Source organism: Rattus rattus, chromosome X, assembly GCF_011064425.1.
Source record: "Rattus rattus isolate New Zealand chromosome X, Rrattus_CSIRO_v1, whole genome shotgun sequence".
In the NCBI taxonomy this organism is placed as follows: Eukaryota; Metazoa; Chordata; class Mammalia; order Rodentia; family Muridae; genus Rattus; species Rattus rattus.
Genome location: NC_046172.1, coordinates 4,999,650 through 5,022,181, shown reverse-complemented (window position 1 = coordinate 5,022,181; position 22,532 = coordinate 4,999,650). Strand labels below are relative to the sequence as shown.

General features: G+C 37.2%; 1 protein-coding gene across 1 annotated transcript in view; it reads right to left on the bottom strand.

The window, feature by feature from the left end:
* Nucleotides 1-22,532, bottom strand: part of Maoa (monoamine oxidase A) — a 66,913-nt gene that overhangs the window by 13,073 nt on the left and 31,308 nt on the right. The window contains 7 exon segments of the mRNA XM_032889664.1: nt 927-1,023; nt 1,811-1,970; nt 2,727-2,876; nt 5,042-5,183; nt 8,297-8,388; nt 9,090-9,167; nt 9,169-9,201. Of these exon segments, the coding sequence (XP_032745555.1) occupies nt 927-1,023; nt 1,811-1,970; nt 2,727-2,876; nt 5,042-5,183; nt 8,297-8,388; nt 9,090-9,167; nt 9,169-9,201 (752 nt within the window).

Here is a 22,532-nt window from a genome sequence, read left to right as displayed (position 1 = left end):
TGTTATTGCTTCCATTATAGCCAGAGAAAGTGGTTATAAAACATTTTATCAGCAACCCAGGCAGAGCCGGCTTCCTAAGTTCCTTGGAACATGGGTCTGCCCCCTTTCTCTCTAACTTTCCAAAAATGGCATGATGTGATGCTTTATTGAGCTCACCTACCTCTTCAGGAAGGAGGCCTGCATTTCCCAGAAAGCAAAAGCAGAAACCATGGGCCCCTAAAAGTGCCTTGTCTGTTATTAACATGTGTTCTTTTGTAATAGCACAATACAATAAAAGTTTCTTTGTGTGTACAGGATTTTTTATAAGGACAAAAGTAAGCAAGTAGGAAGGTGTGTCCGTCCTTAGCATTTCCTTTGTGAGGGCCCATTTCCTTCTTTGGAGTACTAGTTCCTAGTAGACTGTTGGTACTATCTATGCCTTATAAAGATAGCAGAAATGTTGCTGGTGAAGGGTAACCATAGGCTACTTGTGCCCTGTCTCATCTTATATTGACACTATTACTTGGCATGCAACAAGTATTTGGAAAGCAGATCAAGGCCACAGACACTGTATTTAGCAGGTTTACAGGGCAAAGTGCTTCTCTTTCCAGAGTGACTTTGGACATTCTGTCTCTATGCAACACTATCATACTGTCCATCATCTGCCCATCTGTCCATCTGTCAGTCTGTGTAGCTGCTTGATCCACTTTATCCTCAGCATGTAAGTTTTTTAAAAGAAAGAAATACATAAGTGGGCATGAGTTAAAAATGGTGTCAAGTTTAGCAGTTTTCCAAGATTCTTGTGTCATACACAGAAACATTGCTATGGATATTTTATAACATGGAAACATGACATAGTTCACAGTTATCATTGCATGTGCCAAATTTTAAAGCAATTTTGCTAGCACCTATACCAACACAAATTGGAAAGTGCAGCTCCAACTTACCCCATGATGGCAGGCAGTGACCCATCTGGTTTAGTGTCATCCAGAGTGATGGCGATTGGAGCCTCCTCATCTTCAATGATCATGCAGCTACAATAGTCTTAAGCAGGATAAAAATTAATTAGGAGATTGAGCAACTTATTACACATAGGGGTGTATATAAACTATGCCAGCTTAGAAGATAAAGATAGTAGCTACTAAGTCTTTGTTCCTCTAGACCCTTTTGCATAACAAGACACACATGACATACAAAGATGTCTATTCCTTGTGTGGAAAATAGCCCATCTCTCTCATTTTTTATAAAGGGTTCTATGAGTCATACATGGCAAAATGGTTAAGATGAGGAAAATGATAAAAGGGTCCTGCATGCAGGGACACATGGAGAATGAGCTATGACATGCTGAAAGGAATCACTTCCATTAACCCTGGAAGTTGTCAAAAGGATTCTATTGAATATGAGCAGGAAGCATATCTAGAAAGCTCCTATATTCTAAACCCTGTTTCATTTAATATTCACAACACCCTGATAAGCATTCATCACAAAACTTTAGCATTTTATGCTAAGAGAGCAATGACAATCAACTGGTGAAGTTGAGGAACAGTTTACTTCAGAGCCCTGCCGTCTGGGCCCCTTGGTCTCATTCTGCTTATGAAGAAGAAGTAGCAAGAGGAATAACTGCCATTCCTATCATTGATATGCCCACTGTTTGCTTGCATCTTTTCCTCCCATTGTCAATCACTCTTGAGGCCATTTTGTGAAATTTACAGACATTAATAATTTCTCTACAAATTTGAACACAAAATTTTATATTCAGCATATTTTATTCAATATCCTTAAAAAGTAGTTTCTGTACTTAATAGTTTAAATACACATAAGAGCAACTTACCCTTTTTCTTCCAGAAGGCTTCCTTGTAATACACCATGCACTTGATAACAGCCCCCATTGGAAGACGCTGAATTAATTGGTTTCTCTCAGGTGGAAGCTCTGGTTTAAAGTGGATCTTGGCAGTCAAAATCGGTGGGATGGCACTAATTACATATTTGCACTGAAATACAATTTGTGAAATATTACCTAAAACATGAACTATAGCCTTTGCAGAAGATGGAGTATCATTTAAAAAATCAAGCCACTGTGAACCTACAAAATAGAACAAGGTAGATGGGCCGGTAAGTTTTGTCAACTTGACACAGCTAGAGTTAGCTTAGAAAGGGAACCCACAACTGAGGGATTGCCTCCATCAGTCTATCCTGTGGGATGTCGTTGTAGCATTTTCATTATTAATGATTGATATAGGACCATCCACTCCATTGTGGATGGTGTCACCTTTGTGCATGTGGTCCTGAGTAGTAAATCACCAGGTTATTTACTGAAAAGGTTATGGGAGCAAGCCAATTAGCAGTAGGACTCCTGTATGATTCCTGCTTTGAATTCTTTTTTTTTCTTTTTTTCGGAGCTGGGGACCAAACCCAGGGCCTTGCGCTTTCTAGGCAAGCGCTCTACCACTGAGCTAAATCCCCAAACCCGCTGCTTTGAATTCTTGCAATGACTTCCCTCAGTGATAGACTGTGAACTGGACCTGTAAGTCAAATAAACCCTTACTTCCCGAAGTCACTTTTGGTCATGGTATTTATTAAAGCAAGAGAGAAGCAAACTAGGACAGTAAGTAAACCAAGTCTGTCAATCTGGAAGACTTGCAGTAGATATATGATACATTTAATTAAACAGATTAGATTGCATACAATTAGAAGTTACAAATGGCATAAACCTTTTACCATAAACTCCTTTGCCTATAATGGATTACCTCATAGTGTTCATGATTCAGTGTTTCTACAATGATGTTGTCATCTGTTTGGTCAATATAAGTAACAGGAGAGCTCAGCTTCACTTTATCTCCAAGGAGACCCATTATCTGTTCACTTACTTGGCCAGATCCACCTACAAATTTCCGTTCCTATTGGAGAAGGTAAGAATAAAAGATAAGTTATAAAAGAGAGTGGTGGAATATTTGCCACCAATTGGTAAATCTCCAAAAATGTCAATGCCAGACCTCTATCCTTGGCATATCCCATTGGGGGAAGAATCATTAGGACAGAATCAAGGTACCTCAAGTATTCTCTGCACAGGTTCTAGCAAGGAAAAGCCATTACTAGCATATAATCAGAGACCAGAAGAAAATGTTTTCTATGCCAATGCTGCCCTGACCACATGCAAATAGCAAGCCTGAGAATTTCAATTGTCCATGAATATGGTGGCTGTAAGGAGCTCTGGGAAGGTGAGGTAACTATGTTGATCCTAGGGGCTGTGGTTTCTAACTCCCTATGGAGTTATTTGTCTGAACAGGTAAGGACATAGAAAATATTATATTACACATAATGTGAGGCTAAGAGACCAGGTACAGGGTCAGCAACAGCCTATCAGAAACAGCCAATCAAGTCCTAGGAACCTGAATTTTAGCTTTGGAGTATTTTCTTCTCAAAACTAACTGTAAGTTTGATTGTCAAGGCAGAATATTGATAGCTAAGCATCTGTTTATTCCTTAAAACACTGTCAAGAATTTCTCTTGAGCATCACTATGGATTAAAAGTGTTTATTCCTCTGTAATGTGCTATTTCTCAGCATAGATATTATTTAAGAATAACCCAAGAAAATAAGTGCTTAATACAGTATATTTGGTTACAACCTAGGAAATATTTTTAGATTGCTGCAGACGATTCTTTGAGTGATTAGAAATGCAGGTTAGTAAAAGAGGGAAAGGCCACAGCTGACAATGAGTAGACAAGCAGTAACTTTTGAAATTGGTGTTTAGTGAAACCACAAAAGTTTTTATGAAAATGATCAGAGTGGTTCAGACTTAAATTTATGATGCATTCTTTCTGAAGAAATTGGAATCATTTAATACAGAATCTTACTATGTTCCCAAATAGGTGCCTTGAAATGTAATATATTAAAAAACTAAAAACAAAGAAACAAACAACCATGGACTACATTCTATTTGTTCACTATCTATTCTTCTGTGTTTTAAAACTAAATTATAAAAGGGTAAATATTAATGTCGTTTGAAAGATATTGTGATAATAGCTTGAGTTCAAAATCTGAACTCTACTTTCTAAAAGGTCATATAGGGCTTATCTAGAAATATTTTGTCCCCCTCCAAATGAAGGATACAAATAACCCATTAGTAGGATATTTCAGACAGTAAAATATGAGTTTAAGGAAGTAATATTGAGTCTCTGCTCATAAGTACACAATTTAAAATGCAAAAGTCCTATATTTGCAAAAACCAGGGTTCCAATTAGCAATAACTCTATACAACACAAGAACAATTTGGGGACTTCTGATGATCTCCAGAGAAGAACAATAAAATTACTTTGAAGACAATGTCTAAATTCATAAAATGTACTCAAAATTCTGGGACTCAAGTAACACAGCATAAACTAGAGTTAAGCTGCAATTAATTAACCTCATCTCATTCAGGCAAAACATTCCTAGATAAGAAACATTTTCTTTGGATAAAAGAGATAGATCTTTGCAATGAATGTCAAAGTTTAAGGAATTGGAGATTTAATATTCTGGCTTTGCTGTTAATTTATTATATATTTAGTCAACGAATTAAATATCTTTACTCATTGGCAACAGAAGTGTATAGAAGAAAAAAATTTGCAAGTAACAGCTAAATTATAAAATCCAAACTGTAAAGCTTACAGAGTGGACACAAATTACTTGTGTGAATTAGAAGAGTAATTTCTACTCTACATTAGTTAACATGAAAGAATTCCTGTGAGAAACAGGTGGTAAGGAACTTGGATAATTTTAAGTATACTAACTTTATAAGCACTATAATTTCCTTGGAAATTGACTTATTTTTAGTAGTTTAACTCCTTCTATGTAAATAACTTCATTTTACTACATTTTAAGGGAAGGATCTTAATTCTTAAGATATAATTAATTCAAAATGAAATATTCTTTAGCAATGAACTTTACAGGCATAAAGAAAGAATGGGAAAATTTCTAGACATATTTTTAGATCATTTTATATTACCATAAATGATTATAAATAATGAAGGAATTATCAAGGATTGTTCTGGACAAGTTAGTTTCAGAACAGACAATGTATACCTGGCCGCCATTGGTGACTGAGAATATCCGAGCAGTGCCCCCACATTGCCTCACATACCACAGGAACCACAGGGCAGATACCTCATGAGGCTCAGAAGTCACATTAATGTTCACAAAAAGATACGCAAATTCCCGAGCAGTTCTGTTCAGAGAATAAGAGTGAAAATTACATGTCAACGCATATAGGAAGAAGCAGATAACCAAGTCCTGAAAGTTATCCTCTGACTTCCATATGTGACATATACATGCTGTGAAATGTATACTGGTCACATACATATCAATAACAATGTAATTAAAAATACATATAGAAGTCAAGGGAATGCAGCCTTACAAAGTATAACATAGCACAAGTAGAAAGGACTAAAGGAGCTGAACAGGTTTGCATGGCTCCAGCTGCATATGTAGCAGAGGATGGCCTTGTCAGACATCAATGAGAGTAGAGGCCCTTAGTCCTGTGAATGCTCAATGCCCCTGTGTAGGGGAATGTCAGGGCAGGGAGGCAGGAGTGGGTGGGTGGGTGGGGGAGCACCCTCATAGAAGCATGGGGAGAGGGGATGGGATAGGGGGTTTATGGAAGGGAAACTGGGAAAGGGAATAACATTTGAAATGTAAATAAAGAGAATATCCAATAAAACATAAAAAAAAGTATTTCTAGTATTTTGGAAAACAAAAACAAAAAACAGAACAACTAAAACCTCATGGTCTCAGCATCCACAGGAAAACGTTTGTTAAATTTTGAGAAATAAAGAAAAGTTTTCTTCTGCTATTAAGAAATATGGTTTAGCTCTAAATATGGTCTATCTAAAGATACACTATTCTTGATCACTAGACATACTTCTCTCCTATTTTAAAGACTTTCCTCATATTTCCATCTCTTCGGACTCCACTCTGGTCCATGCTACTGTATAATGTCTTAGACAGAGAAAGTGGTGACCTCCCTGTGTTATCACCCTACATAACCTCTAATATCCTCTGCCATGCTAAACAAAGAGTACTTTAACAACACTTCATTGGCAAGCTGAGCACAGAAATAGAGCCTGGAATTTCAGCATACGGTAGACAAAGATAAGAGGATAGCAAGTTAGAAGCCATGCTAGTCTACACAATGAAACCTTGTTTCACAGAATCAAGAACAGCCAAACCAAATCTAAACTAAAAACAAAAAAAAGTTTAAAAACAACAACATAAAACAAAATTTAAAAATTCTTCAACAGCCTAAAATAGAGAAACATCTCAAATCTTGAGTGTAGACAATATTATAGATGGACCATAGGCTGCTTAACCCATGACATCAACTACCCCTCACACTACTTGCTCTATGCTCCAGCCAAACTGATCACTCACTTGTTCAAGTGTGCCAATTTTCTTCCCTTCTCAAGCCATTTCCAAAAGCCACTCCTCATTTTCTTTGCCTAGAAGGTACCATTCCCTTATATCACTCATAGGTCTGAACCTCTCTCCTTCCATCTTGGTTATTTGTAGTAAACATTCCTTAACATTACCTTCTCCATCCTCCTCTCTCTAAGTTTTTCCTACATACCCATTTACATCTACATTTTATTCTCTCCTATCTTAACAATATGCCATTCTTGAAAAGATGGGTTCCCAGAACAGTATATACATACATCCAGTACATATATATATATATATATATATATATATATATATATATATATATATATGTTTTTTTGGTTTTCTTATAAAGTACCATGTTCCTTCAGTCACTCATAGGAAATGCCATGTCCCTAGTTTATCTACTTTTGTCTCCCTACCCTTGACCCTCTAAATTATCCTGGAAGTTAAAATCTAACACTATCTTTTCCTGACTCTCAAATGCTGCTATAGCTTATTACTGGAAGATATTACTATTACTATTACTATATTTATCTAACAACAAGCTTAACAACTTTTGGCCTGTACTAGAAGATAATCTCACCCCTTTTGGCTGTCTAGAACATGTTCTTCCACCACTTTTATACTCCCTTCCTTCCACTTCGCCACTATTGTACATTCTATTTGTTATTGTTTTGGCATCTAAGTGTGTGGTGTGCATGCATGCGTATATTTTGACATATGTGTGAGCTCATCTCCATGCATGGGGCAGAGGTCAAACCCAAGTGTCTTCGTGGATTTCTCTCTGCTTCATTTATTGAGGCAGTATCTCTCAATTGAATCTGGAACTTGCTAATGTGGATAGTCTAGCTACCTGGCTTAACATACGTTGTACCAGGAAATGATTTTTTCTTTAGACCAACTAAGATTCCCTTTGTTAGGTACTCTGCTAGCACTATGCAATCATGTGTTCAGTGTTCATCTTACCTGATAGAAGAATATAGACTACATGCGGGAAGAAGCTAAATACTAACAAATTCACCACTATTCCTCAGCCAGTGTCTAACAATGTCTTTATATAGTAGGTCTAGAATAAATATATGCTAAAAAGTATGTAAATATGTCAATTCAAATACAAGAAAAATAAAGACAAGCATGTTCCACATAGAATATTGATGCATATATGATAGTAGTTCCACAAGAATATACAGACTACTAGTCATCTTAGTCGATATGCACTTTGGAATATTGATCTGTGAAATTGACTAATACTATATTTCTTAGAATATATCCATATCATTAAGCCATAACTATAGTAGTAAACTGTAAGTTACCATGCTAATAATAAATCCTAATTAAAATCATTACACAGTTTTTATTTCATTCATCCAGACTAGTTTCATATCTATATCTATATGGAATTATTTTTTAAATATGTTTTATTTTCATTTTTGAATATGGGGAGGGGGCATGTATACATGCCACATTTGTTGGGAGTTCTTGAAGACCAAACAGAGGGTCAGATCCCCTGACGCTAGAGTTATAGGCATTTGTAAGCTCTCCAACATGGGGACTGGGATCTGAACTCATAGCCTCTTGGTAAGTACTCTTAATCTCTGAGCCAGCTCTCTAGCATCTGAGATTGATTTTTTTAAATGTTTATAAACTGCTTTTGTAGGCAACCTCAATATAAAATAAAAATATAGTTACTATTTTTTATTGAAGATATAACCCTTTTGTCCAAAGGTGGTCTACTCTATGTGGTTTTTATCATTTTTTGTTCAAATCTGCTATAGCTAATATTATTATATTTCTTAACTTTCCCTATTAGTCACTAAAAACAGTACTACTACTACTCAAGACAGGCTACAAAGGATTAGAGGAAAATATTTTTAAAATAAGATTGTAAGCAGTCAAATATACTTTGTCCAACAGATTTTATCAATGAGATCTTTCATGGTCATCTTGTCCCATTCCTGAGCGTGTCTTGCTTGCCACGGTGCATCAACAGGGATCTGCAATGAAACATTCATGAGTGAAGAGAACATTAACCACTGTTCTACCTCTCTTTTTGGAGAAGCTTATATGTGAACCTTTAAAAACTTGGTGTTGGTCTCTGTAATTGGCTTCGAAGTTCATAGAGAGGTGAGATGAATCTGAAATTCACACCTTAATGCTATTTATTTTCAATAACAGTAGTAACAGTGATCATAATTACAAGGTGGATAAATTTATTTGTAATTGGGTTGGTGATGATCATATCAATATCACACTCATTTTAGGCCTCCAACTGAAATTTGAGAGAGTAATGCTATAGAGCCTGAGAATAAATAAGCTCTGAAGCAGAAAGTCCTCCCTTTCTTTGCTATTTAAAGTGGCGTTGTATTTAAAGTTTGTAGATACATAACTGTAAGTAGATATTTGGCAGAAATGTGTCATATATATGCTCAGAGGTATGAGAAGGCGGCACACATGCAGTAGTATAAGCAAGAGTGATTTTCAATTCTGGTTCCCTTGCTGCATGGTTTTGAGTAAATTATATAAACACTTGGCATTCATCGTCTCCATCTGTCAAGTGGAAATCCTAGCTGTCGCAGAGTTGCTGTGTATAATGGAAAGGGTATGCATCAGTGCAAATCAGCAATGTCCCTGTACCTTGCAAGGATGTTAATTAGTTTAACTCTTCAGCAATATGTTATGTGCAAACCAAACCCACATTTTGACCTCTTTTCCCCATTTCATCCATTGTTCTCCATGGGTTGTTGTAATCCAAATATGCCAAGTTCCACACAGAGTGGGAATGCACCACGGAATGGGTAAGTTTTCCCCTGGAACATAAAAGTAAAGGGAATCTATTTGAAATGGATAATACTTAAGTTATATGGCATTCTAAAACTACAAGAACCGGGCTGTCCTGCAGGTCTGTAATCACATAAACTCAGGAAATTGAGGCAGGAAGATTCCTAGTACAACGCCAGCCTGAGCAACTTAGTGAGATTCTGTCTTTAAAGTAAGGAGGAAACCAACAGAGTCAACTAACCTGGGACCATAAGGGCTCACAGAGACTGAACTGTCAACCAGAAAGCATACAAGGGGCAGACCTAGGCTCCTCTGCACATATGTAACAGCTGTGCACTTTGGTCTTCAAGTGTGGCTCCTAACAGCCAGAGCAGGGGCAGGGGCAGGAGCAGGAGCAGGAGCGGTCTCAGGCTCTGTTGCCTGCCTTTGGATCCCTTTCCCCTAAATCGGCTGCCTTGTCTAACTATAATAGAAGTTGCACCTAGTCCTATTGTAACTTGATATGTCAGGCTAGATTGATAGCCACAGGAGGCCTCCCCTTTTCTGAGGAAGAAAGAGAGGACTGGAGGTAGCAGGGGAGAGAAGGAGAGAGGGAGGGACTGGGGGGGAGAAGAGGGAAGAGAAGCTTTGATCTGGGATGTAAAATAATTAATAAATGAATTAATAAAAAATAAGAAAGGAGAAGAGGGCTGGGGTGCTATTTAATGGTAGAGTGTTTATTTAGCATATACTAGGCCTGTTGTTCCTCTCCTAGGACTACCAAATAATAAATAAAAATTTAAGCTAATATAAACCATTTTCTTTTTCGTGTGTGTGTGTGTGTGTGTGTGTGTGTGTGAATGAGAGACAGACAGAGACACAGACAGGCAGAGACAAAGAAAACAATGGGGAAGGAGGGAGGGAAGAGAGAGGAGAGGGAGGAGGCCCAAATTACGGTATGTGTACCCACAAGCATGTGCAGGCAGACTTGCCTGTGTGTACACACATGGAAGTTAGGTCAACTTTGGCTATCTTCTGTCACACTCTCCTCCTTATTTTCTTGAGACAGGGTCTGTTACTGAGTTTGTAGATCACAAGTTTGACCAGACTCGCTCTAGGATCTGTCTGCTTTTGCACCTGTAGCCTGAAATCACAGTCATATACTAACTGTGGCTGGCTTTTTACAAAAGTGCTACGGCTCTGTTCTACGGTCATCATGCTTGCATAGAAAATACTATACCTGCTGAGCCATCCTCAAACTCCAACCTAAACCATTTTCAAAGCAACTGAACCTTCTACCATACCAAAAGCATTCCATTTGAAAGAAATTAAATATATTTCACCTAAACAAGCCTAATTTTAATAAAAAAAAACTAACATTTCCCACAATGTTGTTAGCTGTTTTTAGTTTATAGGAAATTATAACTTTTGGCTCATTTTTACTTCCTTGAACAAATATGTATATAAAGATAAAACTCATTTTAGTGTAAATGCTGAAGCCGTAACATTCTTATTAAGTCTCCTTGGAAATCTGATCATATGTGAGTGATTCAATTGAAGACCATCTTTAGATACACACACGTGAGGTCTCAGATCAAGCTTTAAAGGTTTTCACAGGCTAAATGAACTGCTAAGACTACTATGTTTGATGTAAAGAATCAGACTTTTAACAGCATGGAACAATAGGCATTTAACAGCTTAAATGTTCAACATCCATCTTTCTTTTCTAGATGTACCCTGATTGCCATTTGAGATATTGTCACGCCTCTTCTGTGTAGTTATTATTATGTAAGGAGCACAGTCCCAGCTACTATTAAAATAGGAAGGAAGGGTTAGATTCCTCTGCCCAACTCCCAATCTAGCCCAGCTATGAGTTTGTGATCTGACCTTGGCTAATCATATACTCTTAGAAGATTTGACCCTGTAGTTCACCATAAACCAAATACAGAAGAGAATGGAATGTGAGTTCTCTCCCCCAAGACAGCACGACAAACGGATGCTTCCTGTTGTAAAGACCATGTATCCTTTCCGTAACTTGTCAGAGTTCTGCTTTGTGTAGATTCTGAAGTGTGAAGTTCTAGCCTCATAAATTCCCTTTATTAGATCAAGTTGGTTTTTGTTGCTTAGTACTAAAACTTCTAATGTCAAGACAGCTTGATATTTAGAAACCATTTTTTTTTACTTTATTGTGTAACATATACTATACTAAGCAAATCAAGGGTAAGTAGAAGATTGACTCTTAGAAAAACAAGAGAGATTAAGTCAATTATAAGGTACTATCTACAAAATTAATTCCTTTAGTGGTTCCTCAGGTTCTTAATCTGCAGCTCCAACCAACTACAGATAGAAAGTATTTTAAAGAAAGTTACACTTACATGTAGAGATTTCTTTATTATTATTCCAACAAAATATTATAGCAATTATTTAGATAGCATTTACATATGCCAGATATTATAAGCAATCTATAAATTATTTAAAGCACACAGGAGAATATGAATAAGGTATAGGAAAGTAACACTTAATTTTATTTAAGCACTTAAGTATTCCCAGATCTTGGTTTCCACAGGATGTCCTGAAACCAATCCTCTATAGATACCAAGGGACAATTATGGTTAAAAATAAATGAATTCTCAGTATTCATAAAGCCCAAATCTTTTCTGCTAGTACAATGTCCTATGATAATTTGAGTTTTTGTTTAATAAATATCTGTAGAAAGTCAACTTCATGCACTGCACAATACTAAAAGTTGTGCCAGACTTTCAAAAATGTTCAATAAAAAAAAAAATCCTCTCAAGGCAGAGGCACAAAGTGTGACAGTATGTGCATAGTCTCCCCACCCTGACAAATGAAGAAGACCTGGAATCCATTAGATGACAAAGAAATAAATTTCCTTTCCACTAGCAAATTCAAATAACTTTGGTTGATTATGTGATCTGATTTCTTATCACAAAATGCTATGTTGAAATGCTACAATCCAACTTTTTGAGACTCCAAATCCTTTATCACTGTCATGACCATCATCAAACATTCATTAAGCTTTCTCAATGCCTGGCAGTGGCTGAAACTCTTCATATACGTTATCTTATGTAATGTCCCTTCAGCTCTGTAGAGGCAAGGACTACTACTATTTCCATTTTATAAATAAGGAAACTAAAGCCTAGTGACAATAACTGGGAAAGAGTATGAGTGTAATTTCCTCCTCCCAAGCTTTCTTCATAAAACGTATTCCCTTACTCCTATACGGATGATGGAATGTGGAGATAGGTTTGTTATAGATGCAGTTTAAGCTTCCACAATAAAAAAAGAGAATTCTCACATATGAAACTTACAAATCTCTTCCATGTATCTGTCCTGTTTCTAAGATTAAAAACACAAAGGAAGAAGTAGTAGGGGTATGATTGTCAAAGAAACATGGTCATCTTTGAGAAAGATGAATACATTTTCTGAAAGAAATGAACAGAAACATTTTACACAAGACAAAAAAAAAAAAACCCAGTTCTGGAGAGAAGAGAGGTTGTGAAGCCCTTAAAACAGCTGTTTCTTCTCTAATTTGAAAACTTAAAAGAATCTATATTTTCTTTATAAAATGAATTTGTACTCAAAGAATAGTCATATTCAAAAACTGATCTCTGTTTTGAAAGAAATGTTTTTGAGATAGGGTCTCTCTGGGTAGCCTTAGCTAACCTGGAACTCGATATGTTGACTAGGCTGGCCATGAACTAACAGCTAGCTATTCACCTATCATGGCTTCCCAAGTCTGGGATCAAAGCTGTGGAACATCACACCTGGCCAAAAAAAAAGTACTTTAAAAATATTCTTATTAATCATTAAATAAAGCATTACACATGCTTTCCTATTGAAAATCTCCTTACAGAACAAGACCTATTTGAGTGTGCTTATATAAGGTATTAAGGGCCCCTCAATCCAAGCCTTCATAAACACACAAAGACCCAGAAAAGGTCAAACAACAGGGTGAGAATATCCTAGCAGTCTCCTTAATGGAAGCTATAGACAGTTCAAACGATGTAAACTTTTAACATGCTGACAAAGGCACCAAGTAGGTAAACAATTAGTTTCATCTTTATCAGTTTCTGGCTTTTTTTGTTTCCATTTTCCAGAACACATAAATCTGCTATAAAACATACATATGCTGCAAGGAACAACTTCCTTCTTTTTCACACTCACCTAAAGGGGCCTATTTATCAATGGCTACTTCTAGATTGCAAAACTGGAGACTACTTTGACATGCGTGAATCTCTAAAATAATACACAGTAAGAGGGCCTGGGATTGGCTCTTGGCTGAGGGAAACAAAGCTGAGAGTAGATTCCAAAGTTTCTCAGCAAGGCATCAGCAGTTTCTCACTGCAAAACAAATTCTCATCAAGAAAACACTTTCATGACCTGAGCGTGAGGTGGTGGCCCTAAAGCAGTATTTCCATGACTGTTACTTTTTAAAAATAAAAGGAAATAAAGACTCTAAAGTAGCAACTGTTCATTTCTTGCCTATATTCTAAAATCATGCTATTTTTCCAAAATAGCCTTTAATCTATAAAGGACTGACATAGCAGAAATTACTTGTGTTGAGTGGAACACAATGTTTCTGGAATCATACTCCCAAATATTTAAGTCCATTTGAGAAATCACATCTTTAATCTTTTGATGTTCATAATAATAGGATGGTATTAACAGGACATGATAGGTTATGGCTCTCATTAACTGCAAGATGAGCAAAATTTATACTAAGCAAGTAGGACTTACTGACTGGCACATCGAGAAAGTTTTCTTATTTATGCCTTCATACTTTAGTTAACTAAAAGGAAGTGAGGACAATCATAGTATTTTAAGTAACTGGGGAGGCTGCCTAAAAAAACACTTTCTTTAATCATGTAGAAAACAAATAGCTTTTGGACTGTCTTGGGAACATGCTTTTCCAATCCACGTGAACTCCTTGGGACTTGCTTGTGTCACTGTTTTGTAACAGCACCTATTAGGGAAATTTTCCCTATAGTTCATATGCAGTAGTAAATAAGGAAATCATCTAAAAATAAAGCCATTAATTTAGATAACAGCATGATGCTGTTTTAAGAGATAATAAAATAATTTTCTTATTGCTTCTGAATGCAAGAGGCCAAGTTCTCAGAAATAACTTCCATTTTTCTGAGAAAGTGCTTTCACATTTTTACATGGAAACATCTATCTTTAAACTGTCATCCTCTTTCCATTTTTCCTTCATGATTTTCTTCATAATCAAGAACTTATCCTATTTGGCTAACACTTTACCACTGCGTCTTACATTTATACCTGCATCCCTCTCAAGATTAAATGAGGCTTATTTTTTCAGAGTTTTATTTCCTAAAATGTGACTTCTATAGGGATAGTCACCAAAATTCAGAGCCCCCTTTCTGTAAGATAACCAATGAGCCTCTTATTCAGACATGAAGGTATGAAGTATCCATTCCAGTAGCAATTTGCTACATCTGATGCGCTCTAGTGAACTGTGTTGGTTTTCCCAAATATCTACCTGCTTATCCAACATTCTCCCCCCTCTCCCCGTTCTTTGATCCACTGAGCCTTCCAAGGTTCCATCCTCAACTGTTTACTTTCTCTCAACCCAAACATTTGCTATTTCCCTGGGCAACTTATCTACCATCTGGTTTTGGTGTTATATTTATATAGTGCTATAGTTTGCATTTTTTGTCTCTGTTCTCTCTGTTTAGGAGTATGAAACTGTGGTTTACATCTCACAGAACTTCTGCATGTTTGTTCATGCACTAATGCTTATCATATTATCACCCCATCTCAAGATTTACACAACCAGTTAACACAGTGTATACCTAAGTTGAGTAGCACAGACTCTAGAAAAAGAAGAATCACACTAAGGTATATAAATGATGCTCTCACAGCAAGACTGAAGAGGCTTAAATGAATGTTTCGGTGATCCTTCCCCAGGAATTCTAGTTATGTACAGAAATTTAAAACAAAGCAATTAAGATAGAAAAAATACAAGTTTGTTTGTTTTTGTCCCTGTAGGCTCTTGAGTAACTAAAGATCACTGATAGGACAGCCTCTTAAAAGCATATTCCTAATTCACTTTAAAGGACATTAATTTAGGAGAAAAAGGTAGTTAGGAAAAAGATGAAAATATTGGGATGATGTACGGCAACTGTTTCACAGCCACACTGACTGATCACTCACATACCTCATAATCTATCCCTTTAAAGTTACAATACAGTGGCTTTTGGTATAGTCAGTGTATAACCACGATTATATCCAAATTTAGAACATTTTCTCCACCCTATGAAGAAAGTCTGACTCATTAGTAGTCATTTCCCCCTCATTAGTAGTCTATTCTCCCTCACAGCATTTTGAAGAATTGCTGGACTATTTTCCATAAGTGGCTATACTATTTTTTCATTTTGCCCCAGCAATGTATGGGGTTCTAATGCTCATGTCCTTATGTAATATATGTTTTGTCTTTTTGACAATAGCTATTCTAGAGTGTGGAGTTTCGCTATTGTTTTTGAGATCTGTCTTGGTAATGTAGTGCAGACTAGCATCAAATTCATGATTCTCCTGTCTCTACCCCCTGAGTGTTAGGATTATAGGCGTGTCCTACCACATCCAGATTCACTTCGGTGAATTTGAAAAAGGTTTTGAGAGATGCTATCTCCATATTACCGAGGGAGACATCAAACTCTTGGCTCAAATGATCTTCATAAAGATTGTTAAGTTCAAAACGAGTCTGGGCTACATGACAAGACTGTTTCAAAGGAAAAAAAGAAACAAAATTAAATCTTAAGAGACTTATGCTCAAATTACTTAAGTAGAGGTTATCATCTCTTTCTGCTATGACACTTCCAAATCACTAGCTCTGCTGTTTCAGTAGGAAAATAACAATAGGAGCCTATACTGAAGACTGCAACACTGTAGAAAAATTTGCTATTTATTAGTCTAAGCTTCATTTAAAATGCTTCTATCTATCTATCTATCTATCTATCTATCTATCTATCTATCTATCTATCTATCTACCTACCTACCTACCTAACTAACTATGCATACTATACATTCAATACAGAGTCTTGCACATGCTAAACAAGCTCTCTAACATTTACCATCATCCTGTCCTCAAAACACAGCTTTGTGAATTAATGAGCAAATGAATTGGAATAGCATGGACTGGGTATGGTTATGTTACTTATATAATCAAAAGAGACCTATTCTTTCCATGGCTAAAAGCAGGAGGGTAGAATGGAAAGGATGAAGAACAGATATAAAGAAATTGGGTTGTAAAGAGACATGGTTATCTTAAATGGCTAAAGCCCATGGGAGGGAGAGCTGATCACCCAGACGTGAAGGCAATCCTGAGACTGCAGGGCAGGAGAGACCGCCACTTCTGCCCAACTTTGTCCACATCCTTGGCCCAAGAGGTAACTGTATAGAGCCTCTGGGCACAGGAAGACAGGGGCAGTCAAGCTGCAGAAGCCCTACATTCCACTCTGTGCCCAGATTTGAACAGATCTGGTCAAACAGCTCCCTGCACCCAAATCCCTTGGGAGGGAGAGCTAGACCTTCAAAGGGGCAGACACATGTGGTAAAACAGAGGAGACTACCCTCTGCCCACATTTCTGACTCCAGAGGAAAATGCCTGGCGCCACCTGGGCCCCCTGTTCACAGGGACCCAGCAGAAGGTGGGGCAGGCCTGCCCACAGAAACAGTTGAAATCCAGTGGACAGGAACGACTACATACCTGAAAACAGAACACTCTGTTCCCACAGCAACTGGCTGAAAAAAGAAGAAAAACAGGTCTACAGCACTCCTGACACACAGACCTATAGGACGGTCAAGTCACTGTCAAATAGTAAGACAAGGTTACATCAGAGACAACCTGATGGCGAGAGGCAAGCTCAGGAATCCAAGCAACAGAAACCAAGACTACATGGCATCATCAGAACCCAATTATCCCACCAAAGCAAACACTGAATATCCAAACACACCAGAAAAGCAAGATCTAGATTTAAAATCACATTTGATCATGATGATGGAGAACTTTAAGAAAGACATAAAGAACAGAAATGCAGGAAAACACAAGTAAACAAGTAGAAGCCCTTAGAGAGGAAACACAAAAATCCCTGAAACAATTACAGGAAAACACAATCAAACAGGTGAAAGAATTGAAAGTGGAAATAAAAACAATAAAAAAGAAAGCACAAAGGAGACAAACCTGGATATAGAAAACCAAAGGGAAGAGACAAGGAGCTTTTAGGATACAAGCATGACCAAGAATACAAGAAATAGAAGAAGAAAATCTCAGGAGCAGAAAATTCCATAGAAATCATCGACACAACTGTCAAAGATAATGTAAACTAGAAAAAGCTACTGACAAAGCTAGGAAATCCAGGACACAATGGGAAGATCAAACCTAAGGATAAAAGGTATAGAAGAGAGTGAAGACTCCCAACTCAAAGGATCAGTAAATATTTTCAACAAAATCATAGAAGAAAACTTCCCTAACCTAAAAAAAGAGATACCCATAGGCATACAAGAAGCCTACAGAACTCCAAATAGATTGGACCAGAAAAGAAACACCTCCCGTCACATAATAGTCAAAACACCAAACGCACAAAATAAAGAAAGAATATTGAAAGCATTAAGAGAAAAGGTCAAGTAAAAAGGCAGACCTATCAGAATTACACCAGACTTCTCAACAGAGACTATGAAAAGCAGAAGATCCTGGACAGATGTCATACAGACCCTAAGAGAACACAAACGCCAGCCCAGGTTACCTGTATCCAGCAAAACCCTCAATTAACATAGATGGAGAAACCAAGATATTCCATGACAAAACCAAATTTACACAATATCTTTCTTTTTTTTTTTTTCTTTTTTTCGGAGCTGAGTACCGAACCCAGGGCCCTGCTCTTGCTAGGCAAGCGCTCTATCACTGAGCTAAATCCCCAACCCCTACACAATATCTTTCTACAAATAAAGCGCTACAAAGGAAAATAAATGGTAAAGCCCAAAACAAGGAGGCAAGCTACACCCTAGGAAAAGCAAGAAAGTGTTTTTCAACAAAACAAAGAGAAGACAAGCAAACAATCATAATCTCACCTCCACATATGAAGATAACAGGAAGCAATAATCACTATTCCTTAATATCTCTCAACATCAATGGCTTCAATTCCCCAATAAAAAGACACAGATTAACAAACTGGATACACAATGAGGACCCAGCATTTTGTTGCCTACAGGAAACACATGTAGGAGACAAAGACAGACACTACCTCAGAGTAAATGGCTGGAAAAGAACTTTAAAAGCAAATAGTCTAAAGAAGCAAGCTCGAATAGCCATTCTAATATCAAAAAAAAAATCGATTTTCAACCAAAAGTCATCAAAAAAGATAAGGAAAGACACTTCATATTCATCAAAGGAAAAAATCCACCAAGATGAACTCTCAATCATAAATATCTATGCTCCAAATACAAGGGCACCTACATACATAAAAGAAACCTTACTAAAGCTCAAAGCACACATTGCATCTCACACAATAATAGTAGGAGATTTCAACACCACACTCTCATCAATGGACAGATCATGGAAACAGAAATTAAACAGAGATATAGACAGACTAAGAGAAGTCATGAACCAAATGGACTTAACAGATATTTATAGAATATTCTATCCTAAAACAAAGGCTATACCTTCTTCTCACCACCTCATGCTACTTTCTCCAAAAGTGAACATATAATCAGACACAAAATAGGCCTCAACAGATACAGAAAGATAGAAATAATCCCATGCGTCCTATCAGACCACCGTGGGCTAAAGCTGGTCTTCAATAACAATAAGGAAAGAATGCCCATATATACATGGAAGGTGAAGAATGCTCTACTCAATGATAACCTGGTCAAGGAAGAAATAAAGAAAGAAATTAAAGACTTCTTAGAATTTAGTGAAAATGAAGGTAAAACATACAGAAACTTATGGGACACAATGAAAGCTGTGCTAAGAGGAAAACTCATAGCTCTGAGTGCCTGCAGAAAGAAACAGGAGAGAGCATATGTCAGCAGCTTGACAGCACACCTAAAAGTTCTAGAACAAAAAGAAGCAAATACACCCAGGAGGAGTAGAAGGCAGGAAATAATCAAACTCAGAGCAGAATTCAACCAAGTAGAAACAAAAAGGACTATACAAAGAATCAACAGAACCAAAAGCTGGTATTTGAGAAAATCAACAAGATAGATAAACCCTCAGCTAAACTAACCAGAGGATACAGAGAGTATGTCCAAATTAACAAAATCAAAAATGAAAAGGGAGACATAACTACAGAATCAGAGGAAATTCAAAATATCATTAGATCCTACTACAAAAGCCTATATTCAACAAAACTTGAAAATCTGGAGGAAATGGACAATTTCCTAGACAGATACCAGGTACTGAAGTTAAATCAGGAACAGATAAACCACTTAAACAACACCATGACTCTTAAAGAAATAGAAGCAGTGATAAAAATCTCCCAACCAAAAAGGACCCAGGTCCAGATGGGTTCAGTGTAGAATTCTATCTGACCTTCATAGAAGACCTCATACCAATACTATCCAAACTATTCCACAAAATTGAAACAGATGGAGCACTACCAAATTCCTTCTCTGATGCCACAATTACTCTTATACCTAAACCACACAAAGATCCAACAAAGAAAGAGAACTTCAGACCAATTTCCCTTATGAATATCAACACGAAAATACTCAATAAAATTCTTGCAAACCGAATCCAAGAAGACATCAAAGCAATCATCCATCATGATCAAGTAGGCTTCATTCCTAGGGATGCAGGGATGGTTTAATATACAGAAAACCATCAACATAATCCACTATATAAGCAAAATGAAAGAACAAAACCACATGATCATTTCATTAGATGCTGAGACAGCATTTGACAAAATTCAACACCCCTCCATGATAAAAGTCCTGGAAAGAACAGGAATTCAAGGCCTATACCTAAACATAGTAAAAGCCATATACAGCAAACCAGTAGCTAACATTAAACTAAAGGGAGAGAAACTTGAAGCAATCCCACTAAAAGCAGGGACTAGACAAGGCTGCCCACTCTCTCCCTACTTATTCAATATAGTTCTTGAAGTCCTAGCCAGAACAATCAGACAACAAAAGGAGATCAAAAGCATACAGATTGGAAAGGAAGAAGTCAAAATATCACTTTTTGCAGATGATATGATAGTATATTTAAGTGATCCCAAAAGTTCCACCAGAGACCTACTAAACCTGATAAACCCCTTCAGCACAGTGGCTGGATAAAAAATTAACTCAAATAAATCAATAGCCTTCCTCTACACAAAAGAGAAAGAAGCCGAGAAAGAAATTAGGGAAACGACACCCTTCATAATAGACCCAAATAATATAAAGTACCTCGGTGTGACTTTAACTAAGCAAGTAAAAGATCTGTACAATAAGAACTTCAAGCCTCTGAAGAAAGAAATTAAAGAAGACCTCAGAAGATGGAAAGATCTCCCATGCTCATTGATTGGCAGGATTAATATAGAAAAAATGGCCATTTTACCAAAAGCGATCTACAGATTCAATGCAATCCCCATCAAAATACCAATGCAATGCTTCAGAGAGTTAGACAGAACAATTTGCAAATTCATCTGGAGTAACAAAAAACCCAGGATAGCTAAAACTATCCTCAACAATAAAGGACTTCAGGGGGAATCACTATCCCTGAACTCAAGCAGTATTACAGAGCAATAGTGATAAAAAACTGCATGGTATTGGTACAGAGACAGACAGATAGACCAATGGAACAGAATTGAAGACCCAGAAATGAATCCACACACCTATGGTCACTTGATTTTTGACAAAGGAGCCAAATCCATCCAATGGAAAAAAGATAGCATTTTCAGCAAATGGTGCTGGTTCAACTGGAGATCAACATGTAGAAGAATGCAGATCGATCCATTCTTATCCCACTGTACAAAGCTTACATCAAGTGGATCAAGGACCTCCATATCAAACCAGATACACTCATACTAATAGAAGAAAAAGTGGGGAAGTATCTCAAACACATGGGCACTGGAGAAAGTTTCCTGAACAAAACACGAATGGTTTATGCTGTAACATCAAGAATCGACAAATGGGACCTCACAAAACTACAAAGCTTCTGTAAAGCAAAGGACACTGTGGTTAGGACAAAACGGCAACCAACAGATTGGGAAAGCATCGTTACTAATCCTACAACTGATAGAGGGATTATATCCAAAATATACAAAGAACTCATGAAGTTAGACTGCAAGGAGACAAATAACCCTATTAAAAATGCGGTTCAGCAGAGGCAGAAGGAACACCCATTCAGAGCCTGCCCCACATGTGGCCCATACATATACAGCCACCAAACTTGATAAGATGGATGAAGCAATGAAGTGCAGGTGGACAGGAACCGGATGTAGATCTCTCCTGAGAGACACAGTCAGAATACAGCAAATACATAGGAGAATGCCAGCAGCAAACCACGGAACTGAGAACGGGACCCCCGTTGAAGGAATCTTAGGACTAAAAGAGCTTGAAGGGGCTCGAGACCCCATATGAACAACAATGTCAACCAACCAGAGCTTCCAGGGACTAAGCCACTACCCAAATATACATGGACTGACCCTGGGCTCCAACCTCATAGGTAGCAATGAATAGCCTAGTAAGAGCACCAGTGGAAGGGGAAGCCCTTGGTCCTGCCAAGACTGAACTCCCAATGAATGTGATTGTTGGGGGGAGGGTGATAATGGGGGAGGATGGGGAGGGGAACACCCATAGAGAAGGGGAGGAAGAGGGGTTAGGGGGATGTTGGTCCGGAAACCGGAAGGATAACAATTGAAATATAAGAAATATCCAATTTAATAAAGATGAAAAAATGAAAACTAACAAGTCACTTTATTTCATTCAGAATCCTCCTCTTGGATGTTGAGATTCTATCAAACTTCATTTAATTGTTGAGATTCTATCAACCTACATTTGTGGTATTATTATTTTTCAAACCTCATCTTAAAGATCTTTCTCCAAAACCACTACTTGAGAGGTTTAATATATACCAGGGTCTTTCCAGATCACAGTCTTCAGGTTCTATATAAAAGGACCAATGAAGTGTCATATGGCAAACAAACGCTTGGATCTTTTGAGCATTTGAGGGAAACTCTATCTACTTTACACCAAGTCCCACAGAAACTTATAATTGAGTTCCATATGTTTAAATAGTTGAGACAATAGAGAATACATAGGTAAGCCATTTCAAAAACAGTTTATTTGGGTATCTAGAGTTTTAGAAAAGGTAGCCTTCATTAACCTAGAATGATTAATATTGTTAGAGTACATAAGGGTT